Consider the following 21,867-nt stretch of genomic DNA (forward strand, 5'->3'; position numbering starts at 1 on the left):
AGTGAGGGTGGTCAAACATTGAAACAGGTTTTCCAATGAGACTGTGGAGTCTTAATCAAACTGGACATGCCCATGAGCAACCTGCTCAAGCTCTGAGCTGGGGTGTAGGACTACATGATCTCCCAAGGCCACTTCCAACCTTACCTGTTCTGTGATTCTGGGAAGTTTTCCATAAAAAAGGGTTAAAATTAGACACAGAAGCTTCTGTAAGAACAGATGCTGTATTTTCAAGCACAAGGCTGTGACAAAGTTAGGAGATGAAAGGGAGGTGAAATGGATTTTTATTTTCTTTTGCTTGGGTTTTGGGGGGGGGGGGTCCATTTCTTTTATCAAAGGACAGGAAAATTCAGGTTCTGAAATGAATTCATTCAGCAGATCAGAAAGAAAGGGTGCTTCTACTTCCACTACTCTCTTCTGCTTATTTACTAAGTGAAAGAGTAGGTGGGAGTGAGATAAGGAAGATATAGGTCAGTGGGAAATTGTGAATGGGGGAGGACAGCGGTGGGTTGGCATTTCAGGAACAGCAGGCAGTGAATGATCAGAAAAAGAGTGAAAGGGCATCAAAAAGAGGGAGGTTGTCTGTGGAGACTGGCAACGCCTGAGAAAAAGGAAACCCTGCAGTATGTGATAGAGCTTGGGAGGAACAGCCTGTGCACAGAGTTAGGAACAGTCGGCTGCTGAGGTGACATAGGACAGGGAACTGAACTTGAGCAAAACTGTCCCCGAATGGACAGACTGAAACTGTTCACAAGCATCTGTATTCTGTTAGGTCTTAAAGTCAGCCTGAGGTTAGGGAGCAAAGTGAGGAAATGGATTATATGAGTACCTTGGGTAAACTGACGAGAGTAAGACAAGGTAGGGGAAGAAAATTGCAACCAGCTGCATAACAGAAAATAGTCTTCTCCTAAGCACAGGACCTTCTGCCCACTGCCATTTCAAAAATATCTTATGGTACTGTGTCTCATCTGATCTTGCCAGGGATGTGCTTTTTCTAGCACTCCAGCCTCCCCCAAATTTGACACAGTGCTAGAAAGGGTTCTGAACTCCAGCTGTGTTACTATTTCCACTTACCTTTTGTTAAGTTCTCTATTTTCTAGAGTACCTTTTGATCACATTGTCATGATACAGTCTCATTTTGGGGGAAGACAGCCCCAAAATATTCGATAAAATACCCAGCAACTGTCCAAGCCCAATTTAAACGTAGCTGTACCATTGAGCTCCATGGGACCACTCAGGGCACATACTTAACTTTAAGCCAAAGTGTTTCTGTGAACTGGGGACCACTGCAACTTTGATCTCTCTCCACTTAAATATTGGGCAAACAAAGAGTAGGCAGCCAGAGCAGGCAGCAGAGGAAAATTAAACTAGCTCAGAGAACTTGGCAGTGCCATTGCCTTTCTTTTGTAAACTTAAATTTGATGATTCATAACAGGAGTATCTTTCTATGTCAAAATGAAAGACTTCCTGGTTTTGACACTGTGTGAAAACCCTTACCTAAAGTTTGGAGTTGAGGGCAACTGTGGCAATCTAGCTATTGGAATTGTTAAGAAATGGGGATACTGACAGAGGAAGTAGTATTATCTCTTAAAAAAATTATAAATCTTTGACTAAAAGATATGATGAATTTTGATTGTAGCCTGAGGGATGTCTGTTTTTAAAATGAGAATACCCAATCTTAATGCAGCGTTAACTACTGAACTGTAGAGCCTATTAAACCTCTTAATACACCATTTTACTTTAGTATTTTGTTATTTACAACTAAGGATGTAACTTCTTTGCAGGAGATTTAAAAAGTTAAGTCGTCTTGTTCTAAGTTAAGGCATGCTGCAGATCATAGCAAATCCTTTTTAATAGTGATTAACTTCAGTGCAGTTTTAAGTGGGGTTGCAGTTGTGTATAAAGGCTAAAAGCAAAAAGTTATACTACTTTAAATATACAAAATATAAGATTGCTAGATAAATATTTTGTAACATAAATGTGATTAACATTCTTCAAGAAAAAATCAGGAACAAGACCATAAATAACTATACCTGTAAGATGTCTTCAAAATTGTTTTTCCAATCTACCAAGTAAAAATAAATCATCTTCTCTAAAAAAAAAAGTGCAACACAGTTTACATTCTTTAACTTCTGAAACACATAAAAATGACAGAAGTCATTGTGAAACTTGTGCCATCATACATATGACACAAGTGCCATCATAACCATTTAAGCTGTAGTAAGTCTCATCTAGTTGTGCTTAAAACAATAATCCAATGAAAACAAATGGCATCCTGATGGACAATCTCACTGAAAGCCCTTGCTCCTTAAAATACTAAATATTGGAAGGCAATGATTTGGGGTACCTTGATGCAAAGCACAGTTGAAAACAGCAGTTCTTTAAGTTTCAAGCAAAGTAGTTTGCCTGTCTGATGGGTCAACCCTGGCTGGACACCAGGTGCCCACCAATGCCAAACTCTCACTCCCCTCCTCAGCTGGACAGGGGAGAGAAAATAAAACGAAAGGCTCATGGGTCAAGATAAGGACAGGAAGACATCACTCAGCAATTACCATCACAGGCAAAACAGACTCAACTTGGGGAAATTAGTTTAATCTATTACCCAGCAAATCAGAGTAGGATAATGAGAAATAAACCTGAATCTTAAAAACACCTTCCCCCCACCACTCCCTCCTTCCCGGCTCCACCCCACTCCAGGTTCTCTCTCCATCTTCCCCCCGGTGGTGCAGGGGAACAGGGGCTGGGGTCGGTTCCTCACACCTTGTCTCTGCCGCTCCTTCCTCCTCAGGGGGAGGCCTCCTCACTCATCCCCTGCTCCACTGTGGGGTCCCTCCCATGGGAGACAGTCCTCTGCCAACTTCTCCAACGTGGGTCCTTCCCACGGGCTGCGGTTCTTCACGAACTGCTCCAGCATGGGTCCCTTCCACGGGCTGCAGTCCTTCAGGAGCACACTGCTCCAGCGTGGGTCCCCCACGGGGTCACAAGTCCTGCCAGAAAACCTGCTCCGTGGCTCCTCTGTCCACAGATCCGCAGGTCCTGCCAGGAGCCTGCTCCGGCGTGGGCTTCCCACGGGGTCACAGCCTCCTTCGGGAACCCACCTGCTCTGGCTTGGGATCCTCCCCAGGCTGCAGGTGGAGATCTGCTCCACCGTGGACCTCCATGGGACAGCTTGCCTCACCATGGTCTTCCTCACGGGCTGCAGGGGAATCTCTGCTCCAGTGCCTGGAGCATCTCCTCCCCTCCTTCTTCACCAACCTGGGTGTCTGCAGAGTTGTTTCTCTCACATGTTCTCACGCTGCCCTCTGGCTGCAGTTTCTGTGCCCCAGCAACTTTTTTTTCCCCTTCTTAAATCTGTTCTCCCAGAGGCACTACCACCATCACTGATGGGCTCAGCTTTGGCCAGTGGTGGGTCTGTCTTGAAGCCAGCTGCCATTGGCTCTGTCAGACATGGGGGAAACTTCTAGCAGGTCCTCACAGAAGCCACTCCTGTAGCCCCCAACTACCAAAACCTTGCCAAGTAAATCCAACACAGCATGTGCATATATCCATAGAAGCACTAGCACTTCAACTAGCCAGAAGCTGTCCAGGCAAAGGAGACTAGAAGTAATCTTTGTGCAAAATACAACTATTTCAATGCTGTACTGTACTGAATAAACACTAAGAATAAAATCATGTTTGAGGCATAATAATTTAAAGTTAAAACTGAACATGTCTCGGTGGGGCAGGTGTTTTGCTACATCAATGCTAGGATAGCACTGTCAATTAAAATTAACTCATTATAACCAAAGATGCTTAGACATAATATGAACAATGGAAATCGATAATGCAGCCCAAGTACTACACTACTTCAATACCACAGTCTACAGGAAACTTTTGAAATACAAAAGTCAAAAAACGTACCCATCTGAATGCAAGAGGCTGAAAGTCCATTATTCTGGCTGGATACTACATACTACTTTGATGCATACCAGTATAGGGCAGAGGCATTTAGAAATGGAATTAGCAGAATGCCCTTGCTGTCTTTAACCTTTAGGGAGCCATGAGGTTTCCAGTAGGACCAATAATTATTAGCATAACTTAGGCTTTCAGAGGGGTCATGATAATAAACAGGTTAAAAGTTCCTAAGCTCTAAAAAAAATAAGGCAAAACAGAAGCCTGTATTTTTTATCAAAAGGCTGAACACTTTGTTTCATTTCCTAGAACCTGTAAAAGATAGATAAAATCCCTTGATGTTAAAATGCCACATGACATGTAGCAGCTACCTTTTACTCCCAGTAACAAGTTAAGGGCAGTAAGAAATCCTGCATATTTTATTTTCATTTAGAGTTATAAGGCCAGGAATCCTGTGTATTTTAATTTCATTTAGAGTTCAGGTCAAATGATGATTTACGCAGTGATAAAAAGATGCAAGATCAGTATACTTATCTCTTATTATCTTTGCAAAAGGATGAAGGAACCAATACTGAGATGCTGGCCTGCTACTTGTACACTTCCCAAGCCAAAGCTATCCAAAACACCATCTCTACCTAAAAAAGGGAGTTTTTCTTAAGGTACTTGGGGCAAGAAGGATTTTGTATGTATAAAAACTAAAATAATAAAATAACCACCTAGTAGAATTTATTCATAAGAGTACGTAAGCCACATAGGATTTCTAAGCTCGAAATTTTCCCTGAATGAACACTATTTCAGGTGGTGATAAAAACATCCATAATCATGGGTTTAAAAATGCACCAAGTACTTCCCCCCCCCCCCCCAGCCTGTTTAGACACAAATTGAAACAGAGAAGTGAGCTTATAAGCAGAGCTTTATGATGGTCATGTACAATACAGGCACAATTTCTTTCAAATAATCTTTACTGCATAGTTGGATCTGAATCTAGTATATACCTTATTTTCAATATTATACTGTTGCAGGACAAAGAACTCTGAAGTGACCTTTTGCATACTGCCAAGTGAATGATGTATTTCAATTCAGAATCATTATTTATCTCACTGGCATTTTGTTAATTTTTTTTTTCCTAAAAGTATAATGCTATCCCCATTTCTTAAATTCTTTAGCAATTCATTATATGAAGGAAGAAGGCATACACACACAAAGAACTGTGTTTCTGTACCAAACAAGGTATTCTGTAAAGGGAGAAAGAGGTAGGAAGTTCTCTGTTTTGGAACCAAGGTCACTAGCGAAAGACTAGAAAGATAAGGGAGCAACAGTTTAAGAGCAAAATGTTTCACCATTGAATACCATAGTTTTACTGCACATATTTCTTTTATAACTATTTCCTCATATCACCATCTATCAAATGGTTACTCAGGAAAGGAGTCTGTAAGAATGACTCAAACTATTCCTCATCAATTAATCACTACAGATTAACAAGGATTTGTTCAATTTAAGGAGACTGAATGCTACTACAATGTAATAGGTCTGACAAAGTTTAAACAAACAAACTCTGGAGCTTGGAATAGCTTGTATTTTTCTACTACTGTAGTTAAGATACACCTAGAAAATCCCATACTGAAAGATCACTAATTGCTGTAACTCCTTTCTAGTTTTCTGAGCAATTGTAATGCCTCATTAAGCTTTTAAAATTAATAGAGGCTGACTTTGCATTAGCTGCACAGACATACTACACAACTACAATCCAGGAAGACTATATGCCATCTCCAACCTTTACAAAATCAGCTGATGGAAACATGCCAGGAAAGACATTTTACCGAGGCACAGATTCAGATTTTTACACAAGTTTTTCTTCTCAAAACTGTCCCTTAAATATAGGGACTAAGAAGTTAGGTACTTGCTCATTTTAGACTGACATATTTCAGACTGCAAGAGATAATGAAGTAAAATAGTATGGATCCTCTGTTCATCTAATTGAGATGAATTACCACTTTACTATATATCCTGTACATGTAAAACAAATTACATTTGACACTTTTTGCTCACTTATTAGCCTGAAGTTAAATTGGGTTTGTCTAAACTTCCACATATCTTTCCAAATCAAAGTTCTTAGGTTAATTAGGACAGGGCTTCATGACTAGTTTAATTGACCTAAACACTTCTCCACAAACTACAGTCTCATTCTCTACCAGGGAGATGCTCCCATTCCCTTCCTCAGACTAAAATTCCAGTCTTTTTTTTTTTTTACAGTTTTCACCTTCTAGCTGGATCAGATTTCCTGATGCACCCCACCAGTCTCAAACATAGTAAAGCTCCCTCCAAGGAACAGGAGTGAAAATGCAGTTTGTAGCATGAAAGAAGACTAGCCATGTATTAAAGCTCAAATTTTTTTCCCCAGGAAGGTTGAAGGCAAAAAAAAATACTCCATCATACAGATAGAAGTCAAATTGGTTTTTATACTAGACTTAGGAAAATACAATCTGCACAGTCACTTTAAACCCTTAGGTTTTTATTTTTGTAGCTGGGAATTCCTGAACCTCACCCTGGCTCAGCTTCTCCAGTCAGTGACAACCTGTACCAAAACTAGCATACTGCACCACAGTTTGAGTCATGACCATTCTACATTTGTGTAGAGCTTTAGAAGAACACAAGCTACATACAGAACAAGGAAAGTGCTTAAACATAGCAGCAATAGCTCTTGAAGCAGAAATTTAGTCATTCTTGAAATAAATCTGCATAGGATTACATTGTCACTGGCAGGACTCAGATGAGATTCATGCATTCAGGTAGAGTCCCAAAGCTTCAGAGTTTGGTTTTTATTCTGCTCTTGAATCTGAACACTAAAAACAAGAAAAAGCACAAGCACTGTTTTGGAAAAAAAAAAAAGTCTACTTCACTTCCCCTGGCAGTTTCCCCAGTAAAGTAGGTATTTAAGGAACTAGCATGTGAATGTGGACCAACCTTCTATGCCATACTAGACAGATTCAAGAATTGGCCTTTTTTTTATTTTGCCCATTAGGGACAAACTTCATGTTATATTGCATAGGCTCAGTAAACTTACAGTTGAAGCCAAGTGCACATGACATTGCATCTTGTTTGACTGGTCATCAAGATTTATCATGTTTTGAGCTAGTCAAGAAGCATCAAATAAAGTGGCTATGCACATGTTCCACTGGCTAGTTACTGGATTTGTGCAGCTATAATTAAAGTTTAGAAAAAGACAGTACACTGGAGATTAAACAGCTTATTGAAAGTGAGTTAACAGTCTAAATGGAGTTGTTCAAGTGACTGAATAGGAAGATTATGGTAGTTCCAGGTTAACTACAAAGGTTAACAACTCAAACAAGCCAGCATGCAAGGAACATGGATGGGGTGCAACTTCCTTTCTGAAGGGCTACAGGCTTTCTAAAAACAATTTAAAGTAGCAATCAAGCTTTGAGTGTCCAATAAATCTGCACAAGCCTAATGGACACATTCTTTACACAGTGTTGCATGGTAGGAGGATAAGAGACCATAGACTTAAGTTGAATTTAGAAGTGTTCAGACTACATAAACCCTCAGGAGACAGTCAGGCATTGAAACAACTTTCCCAGGGCCATACAGTCTCCATTGTTGAAGGTTTAAGACCAGACCACATGAAAGCCTAAGCACCCCAGTATGACCTTACTTGGAGAAGGATGTTGGCTTAGAAGACTTCCTAAGAACCCTTTCATCTGAATTATCTTATGATCCTAAGCTAGTTAAATCCAGTTTTAGCTTATGCTAAGCCTTACTGTAGTAATTTAAAATAAGCCTTTAATATAGCAGCTACTAGGAGATAAAGTTGTTTTCAAATGTCAATGAAAGCATTTGTGTACAGACTGGGACACGATGTGAAGATTCATGTTCTCAAAAGCATACACCAACAACATACATAAGATGCCCAAATATATTTATTTGTCTCTTAAAAAGTATGTTACTCTTTAGAAAAAAAAGACAGCCTAGGAAATCTCAATACAGATTAAAGTATATCCAATCTGGCACATACTTCATGCTGATGTTTAAGTAAACATCAGCACCATCAGACCAAGCAAGATAAGACTTCTGAAGTCAGTAGCAATGAGGTACCAGGACAGAAGAAACCCTTAAAATAAAGAGGAGCTTCAAAGCCTTTCAGCTAAGCAGACCCAAAGTTCCAGAACATATTCAAGAATGGTGAAATCTCTCTAATCCTTTTGATCTTCACTTGCTGCCAAAAATATGTATAACAAGGAAACATAAGCATCTCAGTATATAGAGTTACAAACTGGTAAGCCAGTTCACCAGTTCCAAGTCAGAAGAGTGCAGCACTGTTCTAAAACAGAAAAAGCTAGAGCTTGGGTTTTGGGGGTTTTTTGATAGGCTAGCAAGAACCAGTTAAGCTATTTCCTTCAAGACGTCTCTCCTTCCTCATGGTATTCACAACCATCTCAAGACAGAAGGAAAAAGAAGGAAGTTCATTATCACAGGACAGTAAGATATTTACTTTCTGAACTCTTGGTAAAGTTTTCAGTGTTAGTGCATGAAAAAGTTACTGGATGTTTATTTGTGGATGTGCATATGGGTGAGGTTACCATAGCTATGTGCCAGCAGTACAACTGTATTCATTAATGTGTTTCATATGTAAAGTATTAGCTGAAAATATTCTGCCTTAAATGGCTAGGGATGCATTTTTGTTAGTATTTCTATAACCATGCCTTTCACCTGTTAAGTACAATCTTTTACCCATCTTGTTCTTACTCAGTGGTAAAAGCCATCTACTTCACTCAGTCCTAGTGAGCACACGGAGAAAGATACCTTCCATCTGTCATTGGCCCCTTCAAGATTTCTGGGATGTCTCGATCCAGGAGAACTAGCAATGAGACAGATCCTCACGGTGGGGGATAATAAATAGGGACAAGTGTGTAGGTGAGAAGGCTAAAGTGGGACAGTACTGGTGACAAAGGAAAAGTTTACTTTAAAGGTGCAAGTGTCTGTTCAGCTAAAACCATGATGAGTGAGTCCTATTTGGAATGCAGCATATGTCCTAGAAGCAAACTAGACACTGAATGTTGTCTTTGTTCCTTTTTAGGAGTGTAAACACTACCTTATGTTCTCAAGAAGACACTAATCAGACTTAGATGCAGCCATTCAAGCAAGTGGAAGGATAACCCACAAGATACTCAGTTTCATGTTAAACAAGAATATGTAAACACCCACAAGAATCACCTATTCAGATAATACCAGACACCCCATATGGATTGTCACAATGCAGCACCATAGCAGCAGTTTGATTTAAGGAACAGTCTTGCTGCTCAACCCATCACATTTACTGAACAGTGGTAGCATTAGCAGCACTGTGATTTACTCTCTGCTTTCAATGGGTCTAGGTCCAGTTTTGGTTTCCCCACATCATTCTCTTCATTAGGAAAGGTTTTGTAGTTGGCAAGGATGTTTTCCACCAAGAATCGAGCAGCTTCATCTATGTTGATGTTGTCCTAAAAATGTTGAAAGCAAAGAAGTCAGTTATTTTCAGAAACAGTCCCACATTCCCATTAGAAGCTGGCCAAATACAAAAATTCTTCTACAGTCTTTTTTGCTTTTTCAAAAAAAGTTACCAGAAAGTTTTGAGACAAATTTATTCACCCATATTACAAACAGGATACTTCAAGTCTAATCTCATAGGCAGTTGGTGTCTTTTCTGCATCAGAAAAGATAATAAGCAACTACACTGTTCATAGTAGTCTTCTACCTTTGGGGGCCTTTTTCTTCTACTGCTGCAGTTTGGGTGCACTTATTTATGTAAAAGGACCTTTTCTAACAGCCTCAAAACCCCAGCTAAATCAGGGTGCCTCATCTAGCCACTCTACAGTTTCTTGTGCATGGTTTGAAAAGTACCTTCACATACACTCTAAAGAAGGTGATGAAATACGTCTCTAGGTATCTCAGTTACTGATGGACCAAGCTGGCCAGTGCAAAGGGGCCTTTGGCCACAGCTTTGACCTGGCTGGTCCACCTCATAGCTCACCACAGGGCTGCCACGTTTGGAATTGCTCATCTTTGGTTCCAAAGGAAGTACCAACCCAGTACACTCTTCTGTCTTCATAATTGTAGACCTAAACTCTACAAGAGCAAGGTTAGATCATGAGAACATCTGACCCATCACTACTGCACTTTACAAGCTTGTGGTTGTCAGCCATAAACTGCTTTTGGCAGTTTGCAAATAGGCACTTTTGCCTGCCCAGAGCAGAGGAGGATTCTCCTCAATTTAATGTGAGGATGTTCATAAGTTATTTCTATGAATGTTTATACTCTCTGCAGTTCTTCCGCCTTTAATGTTCTCCCTAACCCACAGGGAGTGGGACCTATATTACTGATGACTAGACTGAAGATTCAAGTATCAGTTCCAGCAGAAAGGCAAAAGCAGATTATCAGGATATTTAAGCGGGCAGGACTTAAAACCATAAACTGATCTGGTATGCTTAAGAAACAAGAAAGCTGTCCTGAATTTTTGCTAAGCTATTTAAACTACACCTCTTCAGAGTCCTAAGCAAGTCAATTCATAACTGAACTAGGACTAATATTGTCTGGACTTTTCTCTGCCAAGATACCAAGAACCATGTTTTACATCATCATGTCTTAATGCCACCTAAAATGCAAGCTGTCACTACCCTCCCATGTTAGGTTTTGTTCCAATGTTACATGCATTTATTTTTAACCCATGTTGAACTTTATACATAGTAGTGTTATGGGCAGGTGAAGCTTCAGGGAAGACACAACGCAAAGGAGAATCTTGGTATACTTTTTGAGTATAAAGAGCCTTAAAACGTGAGTTTTTAGGAACAGATGAGTGGGTTTGGGAATTATTTATTCAAATGAAAATGAATTATTAGCTAATTTAACCAATTCCTGTCACTGTGTACCCTTCTTATTTTAAATTTATCAGAAAGAGGCTTGTTACTTTATTTCTTATATTGGTCTTAGACTTTTTTTCTTTAAAAGAGTTGTCTAAGCATCATTTTGTGCCAGTTCATCAGCAGCAGTTAAAGGAAGTAGGCAAGGCAAGGGAAAAGAGGGACCTTGAGGTTTAGCTTACCATATAAAGGAGTTATTAGCCAGACCAGTAATCTGGTCTGTCAGCCACATTATCTTTATCTAGAGGAACCTTTCACTTTAAGGATCAGTTGAGTTTTAAGGAACTGTTGGATTTCACTGCCAACTAAGCTACTGCAAGCTTATCTGCGCATTGACCAAGCCTCTACACTAAAAGCGTACAATATATGAAGTTACTCAGAGCTGTTTGAATAAAGCAGCTGTCTATCTTAGCTTAAGTTACTATACAGAACAATTTGGTTTTCTCCAGTTCAGTCTTGAAACTGCCTGATAAAATAGAAAAGTGCTTTAGTGACGATGTTACCATCTGGGTAGGTAATAACAAGTGAGGAAATAGCTTGTTCACTTGTAGAGTCTTACCACTTCCTACATGCAACAGTGAAGATAGAAGCTGCAATTTAAAAACCTGCACCTAAAGATTACTTGAATATTTTGAATAGTTTGATCAGCATTTAGTAGTATTAACATCTGAAGAATTACTCTGATCCTGATGCATGCAATATGAAAAACAACTTAAACTCAGTTAATTGAGGTTTCCAGTTAGTTTTAAGGGTCTCTGAATTTAAGATGCAGTTCTAATCTAAACCAAATATGCTGCAGGTCTTCCTCAGGAGTGAGCTAGCCTGCACATCACTTCCAACTTTTGCTGAACATTGGAGACTTTACTGTCACTTCTTATACTGGATAATTTTATTCCCCACATGGCTATATACATCCATATTTCTGCCAATACTTAGAAGAGTTAAAACATGTTTCTTTATGCTCACCTTCGCAGATGTTTCAAACCATCCAACAAAGCCACCTTCTCTGCAGAACTGGTCCATTTGAGAGGGATTCTGGCTGCCATCTTTCTTCTGGTCACACTTGTTTGCAAGAAGAACAGCAGGGATGGGGCTGCCATTGGGAAGTAGTACTTTACTGTCCAAATCATGCTTCCATTTTGAAACAGCCTCAAAAGTGGAGCCTCTTGTGACATCGAAGACCACAAAAGCACCAACTGCCTCTTTGTAGTATACTCTGGTCATATTTCCAAAGCGCTCCTGGCCTGAAAGAAAAGACAGCGATGGAGAATATTTATATTTAAGCATGAACTGTAGTCAATGTAGATGGATTTCTGTACCAGGGTAGTACATATGAGTTTGGCATTCAGGTCTAGTCACCTAGTTCATACAACATTGCCTCTTCTATCCTACGTAAGCTCATTGTAATAGCCATTATGGATATTATACACGACAAGTCAGATGTTAAAAGCAGTTTGCAATCTCAACTACCACTTTGAATTTGGTTTTTTTAAACTTATTTGTTGAGTAGTGTTCTTTGAGAAGTAATGCCTAAAACCACTACCAGCACAGCTATACACAAATCATTCTTTCATCAAAAAACTTCTGCAAGATTTAGATATAAATCCAGTTACTTCAGCTAAAGACTTAAGCAAACTCAGAGTATTTTTCTGAAGGGTAAGCAACAAGGGTTTCTACAAGCTCCAAGGCTAACAGCCTTCAAAGCATCTTCTGAACAAGTCACCTATATTACAGATTTTTTCCTTGGGGACAAACTCAAAATGAGCTAGTTTAACAGTTCTAGCTAAGCCTGTTATCTTTGACTTCACCTTTTAAGTCTAAGACCTTCTCTGGAATAATTTCCAACTAGGAGTTCTACAGCAATCCCAGTATTTGAAACAAGATTATCAGAATAGTTAAAGTACAATTATTCACAACAGAAATCCAGATGAAAACCAATGGTCAGCAAGTATAGTAAACTAGAAAAGTGTTTTCTTAAGTACAGTAGTCAGTATACTCAAAATGTAGAATTACAGTGCCAGTTCAGTTATTCTTCTGTTTTGAAGGTCAGACTACCATGCTGTGTTGGTACTCAAGTACGCATAGCTGTGTCAAGTGGTAGCATGTTGCTTGGGAAGTTCAGGCTGCTAAAATAGCTTTCTGCTTTGTTCAGAAGTCTTCATTGGGAAAGTAGTCCCTGCACTTTATAATTTAATTTTACAGTGTATCATTACTTCAGCTTTTAGCATTTAGTGCATATGCTGGTTTAGAATAGATAGAGAAAGTAAGAATTTTAATTGGAAACATAGTTGTCCTCTGTTTATAAACATTCAAGTCCACCTTTGATAGCAAGGCCAAACAGTTACAAGAACTGGGTATTGTCATCTTCTCAGAAAGAGCCAGAAATTCATTAGGTGAAGGAACTTGGCAAGGGATCCTGTTCAACAGCATGTTTTTCTAGCTCACTTGCCTCATTTTAATGTCAGTACTTCAGTGTACCAATTAGCTCATTCCCTATAAACATCCTGATCAAAAATGGTTGACTAAGGAGTTGTTAGAATTGCCTAAAAGCAGCAGCAGCTACAGTGAAGTTCCAGAGAACTATAAAGCTCTACAAAGCTACTTCTGGCTGTTCAATGTTAAACTATGATATTGCATAAAACAGCATCACTAACCAGCACATTCTGAAGAGTGGAAATTACGCATGAATTTCTTCACTACCAGCTCATTATCCCCTGTGTGAGAACAAGGAGCATGCAACAGGAAAGCTCTTCCCTCCATATTCAAAGCTCAAGTTTTGAAAGCAGCATTTATGCCATGGTTTCTAAGGCCAACAAGCCAGGCGCCAAGCCTGCATCTCGGTGACTACATCACTGGAAGAGACACATTGCTGATACAAGTCTCCTAAACAGTGTACACAGAACTTTTGTATACAAGAGATTCACATTGTCCCCCTAGGCCTTTCCAGGCTGGATTCTTATACCCAAAAGCTGTTTTTGATATAGCCTTACTACAAATTGTTCTACCACGTGCCCACTGTTTTCATGAAGCAAATACCATTAGGAAAGAATTTGGCCAGAAGGCTTTTACTAATTCTGCAGACCAATTGTGTCACATCTAAAGAAGCTTCACCATTAGATTGTGGGGATTTTGTTTTTTAAAGGGAGTTGCACAGGGTCAAATTTAGTTACATTGAGTCAGTCACTGCATATGGCACCACACAAGCTATGAGGAGCTCCTTCTCAGCTTCCCCATTTGTTTAGCCATCAGTCTCACCATTGATTCCTGTGACATGGGAATACCTCTGACTGTGCTAAAGCACTGAGTCTTGTGTCCGATTCAGGCAGTATATCCCTTCACACCATAGGACGGGCCCACAAAACAAACAGTGTAATCTCAACATCTACAGTGCTCCGCACCAATCTCAGTCTTTTACAGAAAGATTTCTTCAGTTTGGCCCCAAAATGTTCTAGAAATGAACTCCACTTGCGGGTATTTGTATGAGACCGTACATGAATCTGAAGCAGCAAGGGGAACAGTCCCATTAGTTCTCTCTATTCAGTTGCTGGAGATATGTGGGGATTTTAGTCTTTTTTTTAATTAAGGCTGTAAGTTTTTCCAAAAACTTGGTGGATGTTTACAGAAGAAAATTAATTTCCATTGATTAGTTGCAGAAAGGGTTGCTAGACTGTTACCAGCAAGGAGCAAAGACAGCATAATCACTATGTATGAAAACTAAGTTATTTGGGAATTGCAGAAAAGGTTATCAGGCAGTTACCATTTCTCAGATAGCTGTGCGTGCTGTAAGTAAACATGGCTGTGATCAGTTACTACAGTGAAGGACATCGCCATTGACTGAATCCCTTCCTGTCTACTGCCCTGCCATCCAAAAAAAGCTTTAAAGATAAAGAACAGTTAGCAAGCAGGCCACATTAGCCTCCTAGAGCAATAACCCTTGCTGAAATCCACACAACACAGTACATTTAAGGTGTATGAAAGATTGAATTAGTACAGCATCACATATAGCTTCCAAAGAAAAGAAACAAAGTTCCAAACTATGTATCATAGTCAAACTTGAAGAGTCCTAAACACCACCAAATGGTTTTTCTTAAAGAAATAAGAAGGGGACTAGCCTTGGCCAGAAAGTCTGATCACTCAGATAAGTTTATCAATTCCGTTTCCAAAAGAATTTCCATCATCTTACCATAGCCAGTCTTCCCCACCCACCTGGCCCAATGCCTTTACATACAATGAGCTGGAGAGCTGCATTGACTGGTAATCAACCAAGATTCCCTGGCAGTTCATTCCTTGACACTAGTGACTTCTCATGCCCCAGCATCCCCCAGCCTATGTGAAGCATTAACACCACTCAGCCTCCTGCCAGATATATTATACCAGGAAGGCAATAAGAGTCTTGCAGCGGAGCAGCAGACTAGCTGAATCCCGTCATGCGGTCCTAACCAGGAGAAAGGCCACTGCAAGAGGGGCTGTGCTAAGTGGCAGATTCAGGAGCTCTGGAATAATGCAGAAGGTTAGCTTTGTACAGTAGCTTTTCTCATTGTGTGAGAAGACAGCAGTTCTGGTAGGAATGTAACCTGCACTGAACTGTACTTTATCTTGCACTCTATAGCAGTCATTTAGAAAACATGGGCTTCAGCTGTCCAGAACAATCCTTTAAGTATTATTTCTAGCTGGCTTTATTGATAGAAGTTGAAATTTTTCTCTTCTAGTATAAGTTTTAGATTTGGAAAAACATTAATATATATTCTTCTGTAATTTAAGTTTGGGTGAAAGTAGACAACTAATATGCATATCAGCATAAAAGCTTTTACTTTTTAGATTTAAGCTTTGCATAAGGAGGATTTGGAGCTCACAAGCTCCAAACACAAGCTCAACACCACTGTAGTATTAGAGATCAATGCCTTTTAATAGGCCAAATATATTCCAGTACGAGTGTTGCCCTTTTCTAAAGTAGCCCAAACTCCAAAACAGTTTATTACAGAGCTGCTTTCACCTCTAGAATTCACATTCACTAACAATAAACCTGACCTGCGTACTAGTTTACAACTGCTCTTCCATCCTGTCTGGAGGCCTAATGAGGATGGATATATTCTTTTTATTCCATAGAAAGAAGACAGAAGCAATAACACATGGCTCACGTAAGACTTAACAGTTTTGTTGTGGTAAAAGGTATATGGCACGAGGCAGGAAGAGAATTCAGTATAAAGTGAGTAGATTTTCTTTATAATCTTGTTATTACTGACAAGGTACATGCTGAGCTTCCTGTAGGGGATGCAGAACTTTCTAGACAGCATTTTGAAAATTTAACAGGACTTTCAGGCAAAGCTTTTACAAGTGCTTTTCTGCTTGCAAAACAACTCGTACAGAAAAAGCAAACTGTACAACACACTACTCCTCCAAAGTCTGGAGTCTGAACATCATTCTTTATGTTATTAAAACAAAATTACTCAGTTTTTGCCATGCTTAGTTCAGCCAGGGATTTATCATTTCCTTTACTATGTCCAGCAGAATTTTTGCTGTAGTCATTTCACCATGTGCGAGAACAGTGTTGAGCAGTGCAGAAAGTGGATCATACACCCAGAGGGGAAAAAGGCTAGAAGTGATCAGATGAAACTAGACTTAAAATCTCCAGTGTGTATAACCATGGAAGGAAGAGGACAGGAAGATATCTACTTGCTTACTACAGCAGAATGGAAAGGACATCATAGGATTAATCATTCTGGTAGGTCTAGTGCCTTGACATAAACCTGATGGTACCACAAAGTTATACTTTCTCCATGTTTTAGGGATTCAGGTGTAGATGAGGAGCAAAGCTACAGTACAGTCATGGGGATCAGAGGTTTTGTCTGGGGCTATGGAAGTGGCTGCATGCAATGCAAAGTTCTGCATTCTCTCACCACAAAGTTTTCACTTCTAAATGACTCGGCACATATTGTCACCGTATTTTCCAGTAATTGCAACAACATTCAGTGAAATACTTGCATAATGTCATGCTTCAGGAACTAATAACAGTTCCCTACAGCAGCATCACAGGAATTAAGTTTAGTTTAAAACTATATCAGAGATTGAGAGCTATTCTTGCTTCCCAGTTTACATTATAAGAGGGGTAAACTGTAAGCTAAAAACTACATGAAAAATATTACAGCCAGGGCTGACATTAGAAGCTTTATCTTTGTCCTTTACTGCAAAAGATAAGTTATCATTGTAAGATTCAGCCAGTGCCAACCTTGCCTTGAAGTACATTTTAAAGAGCTTCTGCAGCAATCTTTCCCAGTGTTTATTCCTGGGAATAAACAACAGTCCTGTTTGTCACAGCAGTGTGAATCATCATTGTGGTAGTTCTTGCTTTTAGTTAGCAGGAGATACCCTACACTCCTACCATTATTTCTGCTCTTAACTCCTCCTATGCAATGGGAATTGAGGCTAGAAAAAGCAAGTTAAATGTACAAATGACTGCTGGATATGCATGATACTAATTTTGTCAGGGTTCCTTCTCCCAGAATACTTGTCATACCTAGAAGCCTTAATATGCTTAATATGTAGTTTATATGAACAAGAACTTACTCAAGGAGAGTAAAACGGCCCATCTAGAAGAAGATTCCCCAGCTATACTTTTTTGCTGTGAAGGCAAATTTTGGTTTACTTCTGTCAATACCAACTGTATAGCACGAGTTCCCTACCTTGTAAAAATCTAAGCTTAGTCTTAGCTGAATCCACAGAACCCAGAAACCAGATCTGTGTTAGTTGCATTTAAACCCTTAACATATCATCAGAAATAATGATGGAGAACTGAACAAAGTTCTTCAGAGTTCTTCTCTTCCAGAAGAGACTAATAGTTCTGACATCCTCCCAAAATTGTGTCATTAATGAGGAAGAGAAAGATGACCAATGGTTCTAAAAGCCTGACAGCTGGAAGAATGATGGAACAAATAGTTTCTTTCATTGAAGTAACGTTAGTTCAAGTCATCTTTGACAGGCTAATCAGTTTAATGGGTGGCCAGAGCTCAAAACTTGATTTTAATAAGTTTGGCAGTTCCACATCAAATAATCTTAAACTATAGATGTATAGTCTAGACTGCAGTCACCCAAAAGTCAATGCACAACTAGCCGAAAAGTTTTATTCCAAAGTTGTTTGCTACTAAGTGGAAGACCATTGCAATGAAGTTTTGGAGTTTTTTCCTGGACCCAGTAATACAGAGTTGTCAGGAGTCTGATGATAAACAGCAAAAAGTCTTCAGTTTATGAATAAAGCCAAGCAGCTCTTGCCAACATTGTCCTTTGGAATGCTGAAACTCAGAGTTCAGTTAGTTTAAAAGGCAGTTTAAGTTCAACAGAAAGAAGTAATATACACACAGGAAAAGTTTAATCTACAAAACCAAGCCAGAAAAACTATCCAGCAATACTGCAGTAGTGAAGAAAATTATTAACAGACCTAGTGAATCAAATTAAGTCAGTTCAAAATGCATAGAAGTAGCATCCTGCAAGTGTGTTTTGGTTATTCTGCTTTTCTGTCAACAGGTACTATGCACTGCAGTGAACTCACAGGATGCTTATTAAGCTATAGTGAATGATTGTAATAAATCAGTTTTAGTCTGGGAATACTTGAACATTCCCCTTCCATTGTGAGCAGGGTTCTCAGATCAACTACTACCATGACCACTAATAGTCAATTAGTCATGCCAAAATTCAGGAAGGGTCATTAGTGACAGTCAGACTAACTCTAATTTGACTGCCAACACCACAGCTCTTAGGTTCTTACTATCAACTGCTCTGACCTTATTGGCCACACAGTGTGCAAGCACAGTGCCACTATTTAGGCTTCAGTGCCAAACTCCACAAGTTAGCCATTTCAGACGACTTCCAGGACCATGAGACATTTGAGCTTTTATTCAACCTAGACAGGAAAAAAATACCCCCATAATTCAACAGTAAGTGAAACCCCTTTTTTCGGGTCTTCCTTCTGCCAAGGGAAGGCCTAACCTAATGAACACTCTCCTCCCTGCTCCAGTTGTGTTGCTTTACAAAAGATTTTTCTCCAACTCCCTGAATTTCTAGGGTCAGACTTTCACATACCAACATCAAGGAACATCTAAGTGGCAGGTCCTTATTTACAATTCCAACTCTCAGTAAAGTTATGCCATTCGTGTGGTAGATTTAAGCTAAAGCACCATCCAAAATGGCTGGGCATGCAGCCCAATCCTCTCATTGAGTTAGAGCCACTGTTGCTTTCAAAACTCACCTAAGTCCTTTAAGAGCCACAGGCAAGAACAAACTACACTTTGTATGTCTGTTGGTCCTACAGCTGGATGTTTGGCACAATACAGCAAATATCCAGAACTGTCCTGAGGATGCATCTCCCAGTTCTCCAGACATCTAATGTACATTTTAGCACTACCAGGGTCAGGTGTGAGCTGACTGAGGCTCCTTTTCAGCCAGATATATCAATATGTTACTGGCAAACTACCACTGTTGACAGCATTCCCCCCTCTCCCCAAACCAGCACAGCTTGTCCCAGAACTGTCTTACCCAATTACAATGAATCTGTTATTCAGCAAGAAGTAGGTTAACCAAACCACTATCAATATTACAAGACACGCTCAAGTGTGTCTACCTGCTTTTTCACATGGGTAGCAGCTGTAGATTGAGAGCAGACAGACTCTGAGACTGTCAGTACTAGCTGGGTCTCCAACTCCTCACTCCTACCCATTTAAGCTATTAGTGCAAAGTTGCCACGTGTCTAAACCACAGAGGTGTTGAACTATACTAGCAGCTCCAGCAGATATTAGAAACCTGTAAGTGTTAAAGGCACATCTAGCCTGACTTTTACTTTCCACCACTGTGGAAGTAATATTTGGTATTTGTGGTTCTGGTGACAAACACCAAGAGGTTAAAAAGCAAGAACTACAAGAATATTTTATTTTCCTGTATTAGGCAGTACTAGAAACAGTTTCCCTGACTGCAGCTCTTACAGTTTCTAACAGACAAAAGCAGCCTCAGAGGCTTTTTGGTGAATTGCTACTGTCCTTTCTTACTAAAGTTGCAATGGGAAAGTTACCTGACCACTGGATGAACCTCTTCCCAACAGGAATTGTCCCAAACCCTTCAGAAGAATGGTCTTCAGGGGAAAAGGTAACCAGCCAGTTAATATCTGTTCAGCTGACTCCCACGTTACCGTAAGAGATAACATTTGGTCCTCTGGTTATGTCTACATTAGAAAGTTGCAAGGTGCAGTTGAAGCAGTTCCACTGAATGAGACAGTGTCAGAGACCTGACATCCACAGTATACTATATATAGAGTATGTATGAGAGACTCTGAAGTAATTGAAAAGTCACTGAAGAATATAAATTCCAGTGCAGCAGTAGTTTGATTGTTTAGATCACAACACTGTTTTCACATGTTCTTAAAGTCAATATTTCATTCTGAATTAGTAGGAAGTAGTTTTCTCTAAAGTTTCTTGGCACAACACAGCCAGTTTCTAACCTAACAATTTGTTAGCTACCTGAATTTTCAAAATCAGTGACTAGTCTTTCCATTCACTGTTCACTGTCATTACACTTTATTCTCAAGCAGGACAGTCCTGTTCACTACCAGTAAAACAGCAAGAGCGCTGAGGCGCAAGCGCTCAGAAGTTAAACACCCAATTTCCATCAGGAATACTGACCACATCTATCATCCTAAGAGATGGAAAAAGCACACCATTCTCTTTCACAAAGATAGAAAGCCTTCCTCAAACAATTGCACAGCTCTCACAGGGAATTTCACAGCAAGACTGATAAACTTTTCACTGCTGCCTGTAGCCTTGGGCTGATCTAATGATTTAAGATTGTCCAAACTGACTTTAACAGCTTACTGTCTTGTCTTTAAGAAGTTTAGAGGCAATACCCTGCACTTACTGTTCAACTGACTTCGTCCCACATCAAATGTGTGTAAAAGTATGACAGTCATGTTTGTATAAGAAAGTTTCACTTGTTTTGCTTGCATCTTTGGTAAACTGCAAACTAACAAGAGAGGAAGTCCCTGACTAAGCACTAGATTTCCATCTCCAGAAAAGTAGAGTTCAACCAAGCTAAATGATTTCTAACTAGCTGTCAAATGCAGCACACATGGAAAAACTCTCCTTGCGTTGGTATTCAGAAAAAGTTGGCATAGTCCAATTAGTGCAATGAATTGGAACTTCCTACCTTTCTTTAACTAGACTTACCTAAACAAGTCATCCACAAGAGTTAAGCTATTTCATGCCTGACACCCTCTAATCCATCTCCTTTGGTGTGCTGTCATGCAGCCAGATCTGTACTGTGTACTTAAAAGTGATGCTGCGTGGTACTACAGCATTTCACAACACACAGATGAACAAGTCTAAAGTCAGTTTGTCTCAAGAACAACTTTATCACGAGACTGAAAAAATGTTAATCTCTAAAATGGTCAATGTGTCATGACACATTGTGTGTGATTGGAATTTTGTACCAAATAGCTGCCACTTTTCTCTACCTAGCACTCTAGCTTGGGATCATTTAAAGAACAAGTTCCCATAAGCTGTTTGCAGTGATACTCAGGAGGCTGCTTTTTAATCTATTATTTGAAAAGCTGCTAAAATCCATACAATAAGGAATATTGGGTTTCATTTGCTGCTAATCTAGAAGTCAGTGCTTCTGAAAGTTTGCTATGCTTTCTCTAGACAGAGTTAAGCTCTATAAACACCTGAAATCCCACCATTTTTCAAAGCATAATCTTACCAACCCATCTACCTTTGTTCTGTGTCTCCATAGCCAGAGGAGAACTCTCAACATCTAACATGCTACCACAGGTAGCTTGAGAAGCACATTGTGCTTTGTAGTCACTGCTTACTGGTGGTCATGCTAGCTTTAACACTTGGAAGAATTTCACAAGACCTATGAAAGCATAGGAAAACATAAATAGAAATTCCCTTACTGCAAAACACTTTCTTCTGACATGGCATATCACACTTCAGAACCTCTGAAGTGAGTATTTGGAGGGAACAGTTTACAACAGACTGCAAAAGCAAGGCAATGGTTACTACCAGAGCTCAAGGAAGGTATTTCCCAC

The 21,867-nt window shown here is 39.6% G+C and overlaps 1 protein-coding gene across 1 annotated transcript in view; it reads right to left on the minus strand.

Moving 5' to 3' along the window:
- Window positions 1-4,791: 4,791 nt before the first annotated feature.
- Window positions 4,792-21,867, minus strand: part of RAB32 (RAB32, member RAS oncogene family) — a 31,139-nt gene continuing 14,063 nt past the window's right edge. Inside the window, exons 2-3 of the mRNA XM_075036034.1 lie at window positions 11,769-12,046; window positions 4,792-9,386 (exon numbers count right to left, since the gene is read on the minus strand). Coding sequence (XP_074892135.1) covers window positions 9,237-9,386; window positions 11,769-12,046 — 428 coding nt within the window. The 3' untranslated portion in view covers window positions 4,792-9,236. The remainder of the gene's footprint in view (window positions 9,387-11,768; window positions 12,047-21,867) is intronic.

Source organism: Buteo buteo, chromosome 9 (assembly GCF_964188355.1).
Source record: "Buteo buteo chromosome 9, bButBut1.hap1.1, whole genome shotgun sequence".
NCBI lineage: Eukaryota > Metazoa > Chordata > Aves > Accipitriformes > Accipitridae > Buteo > Buteo buteo.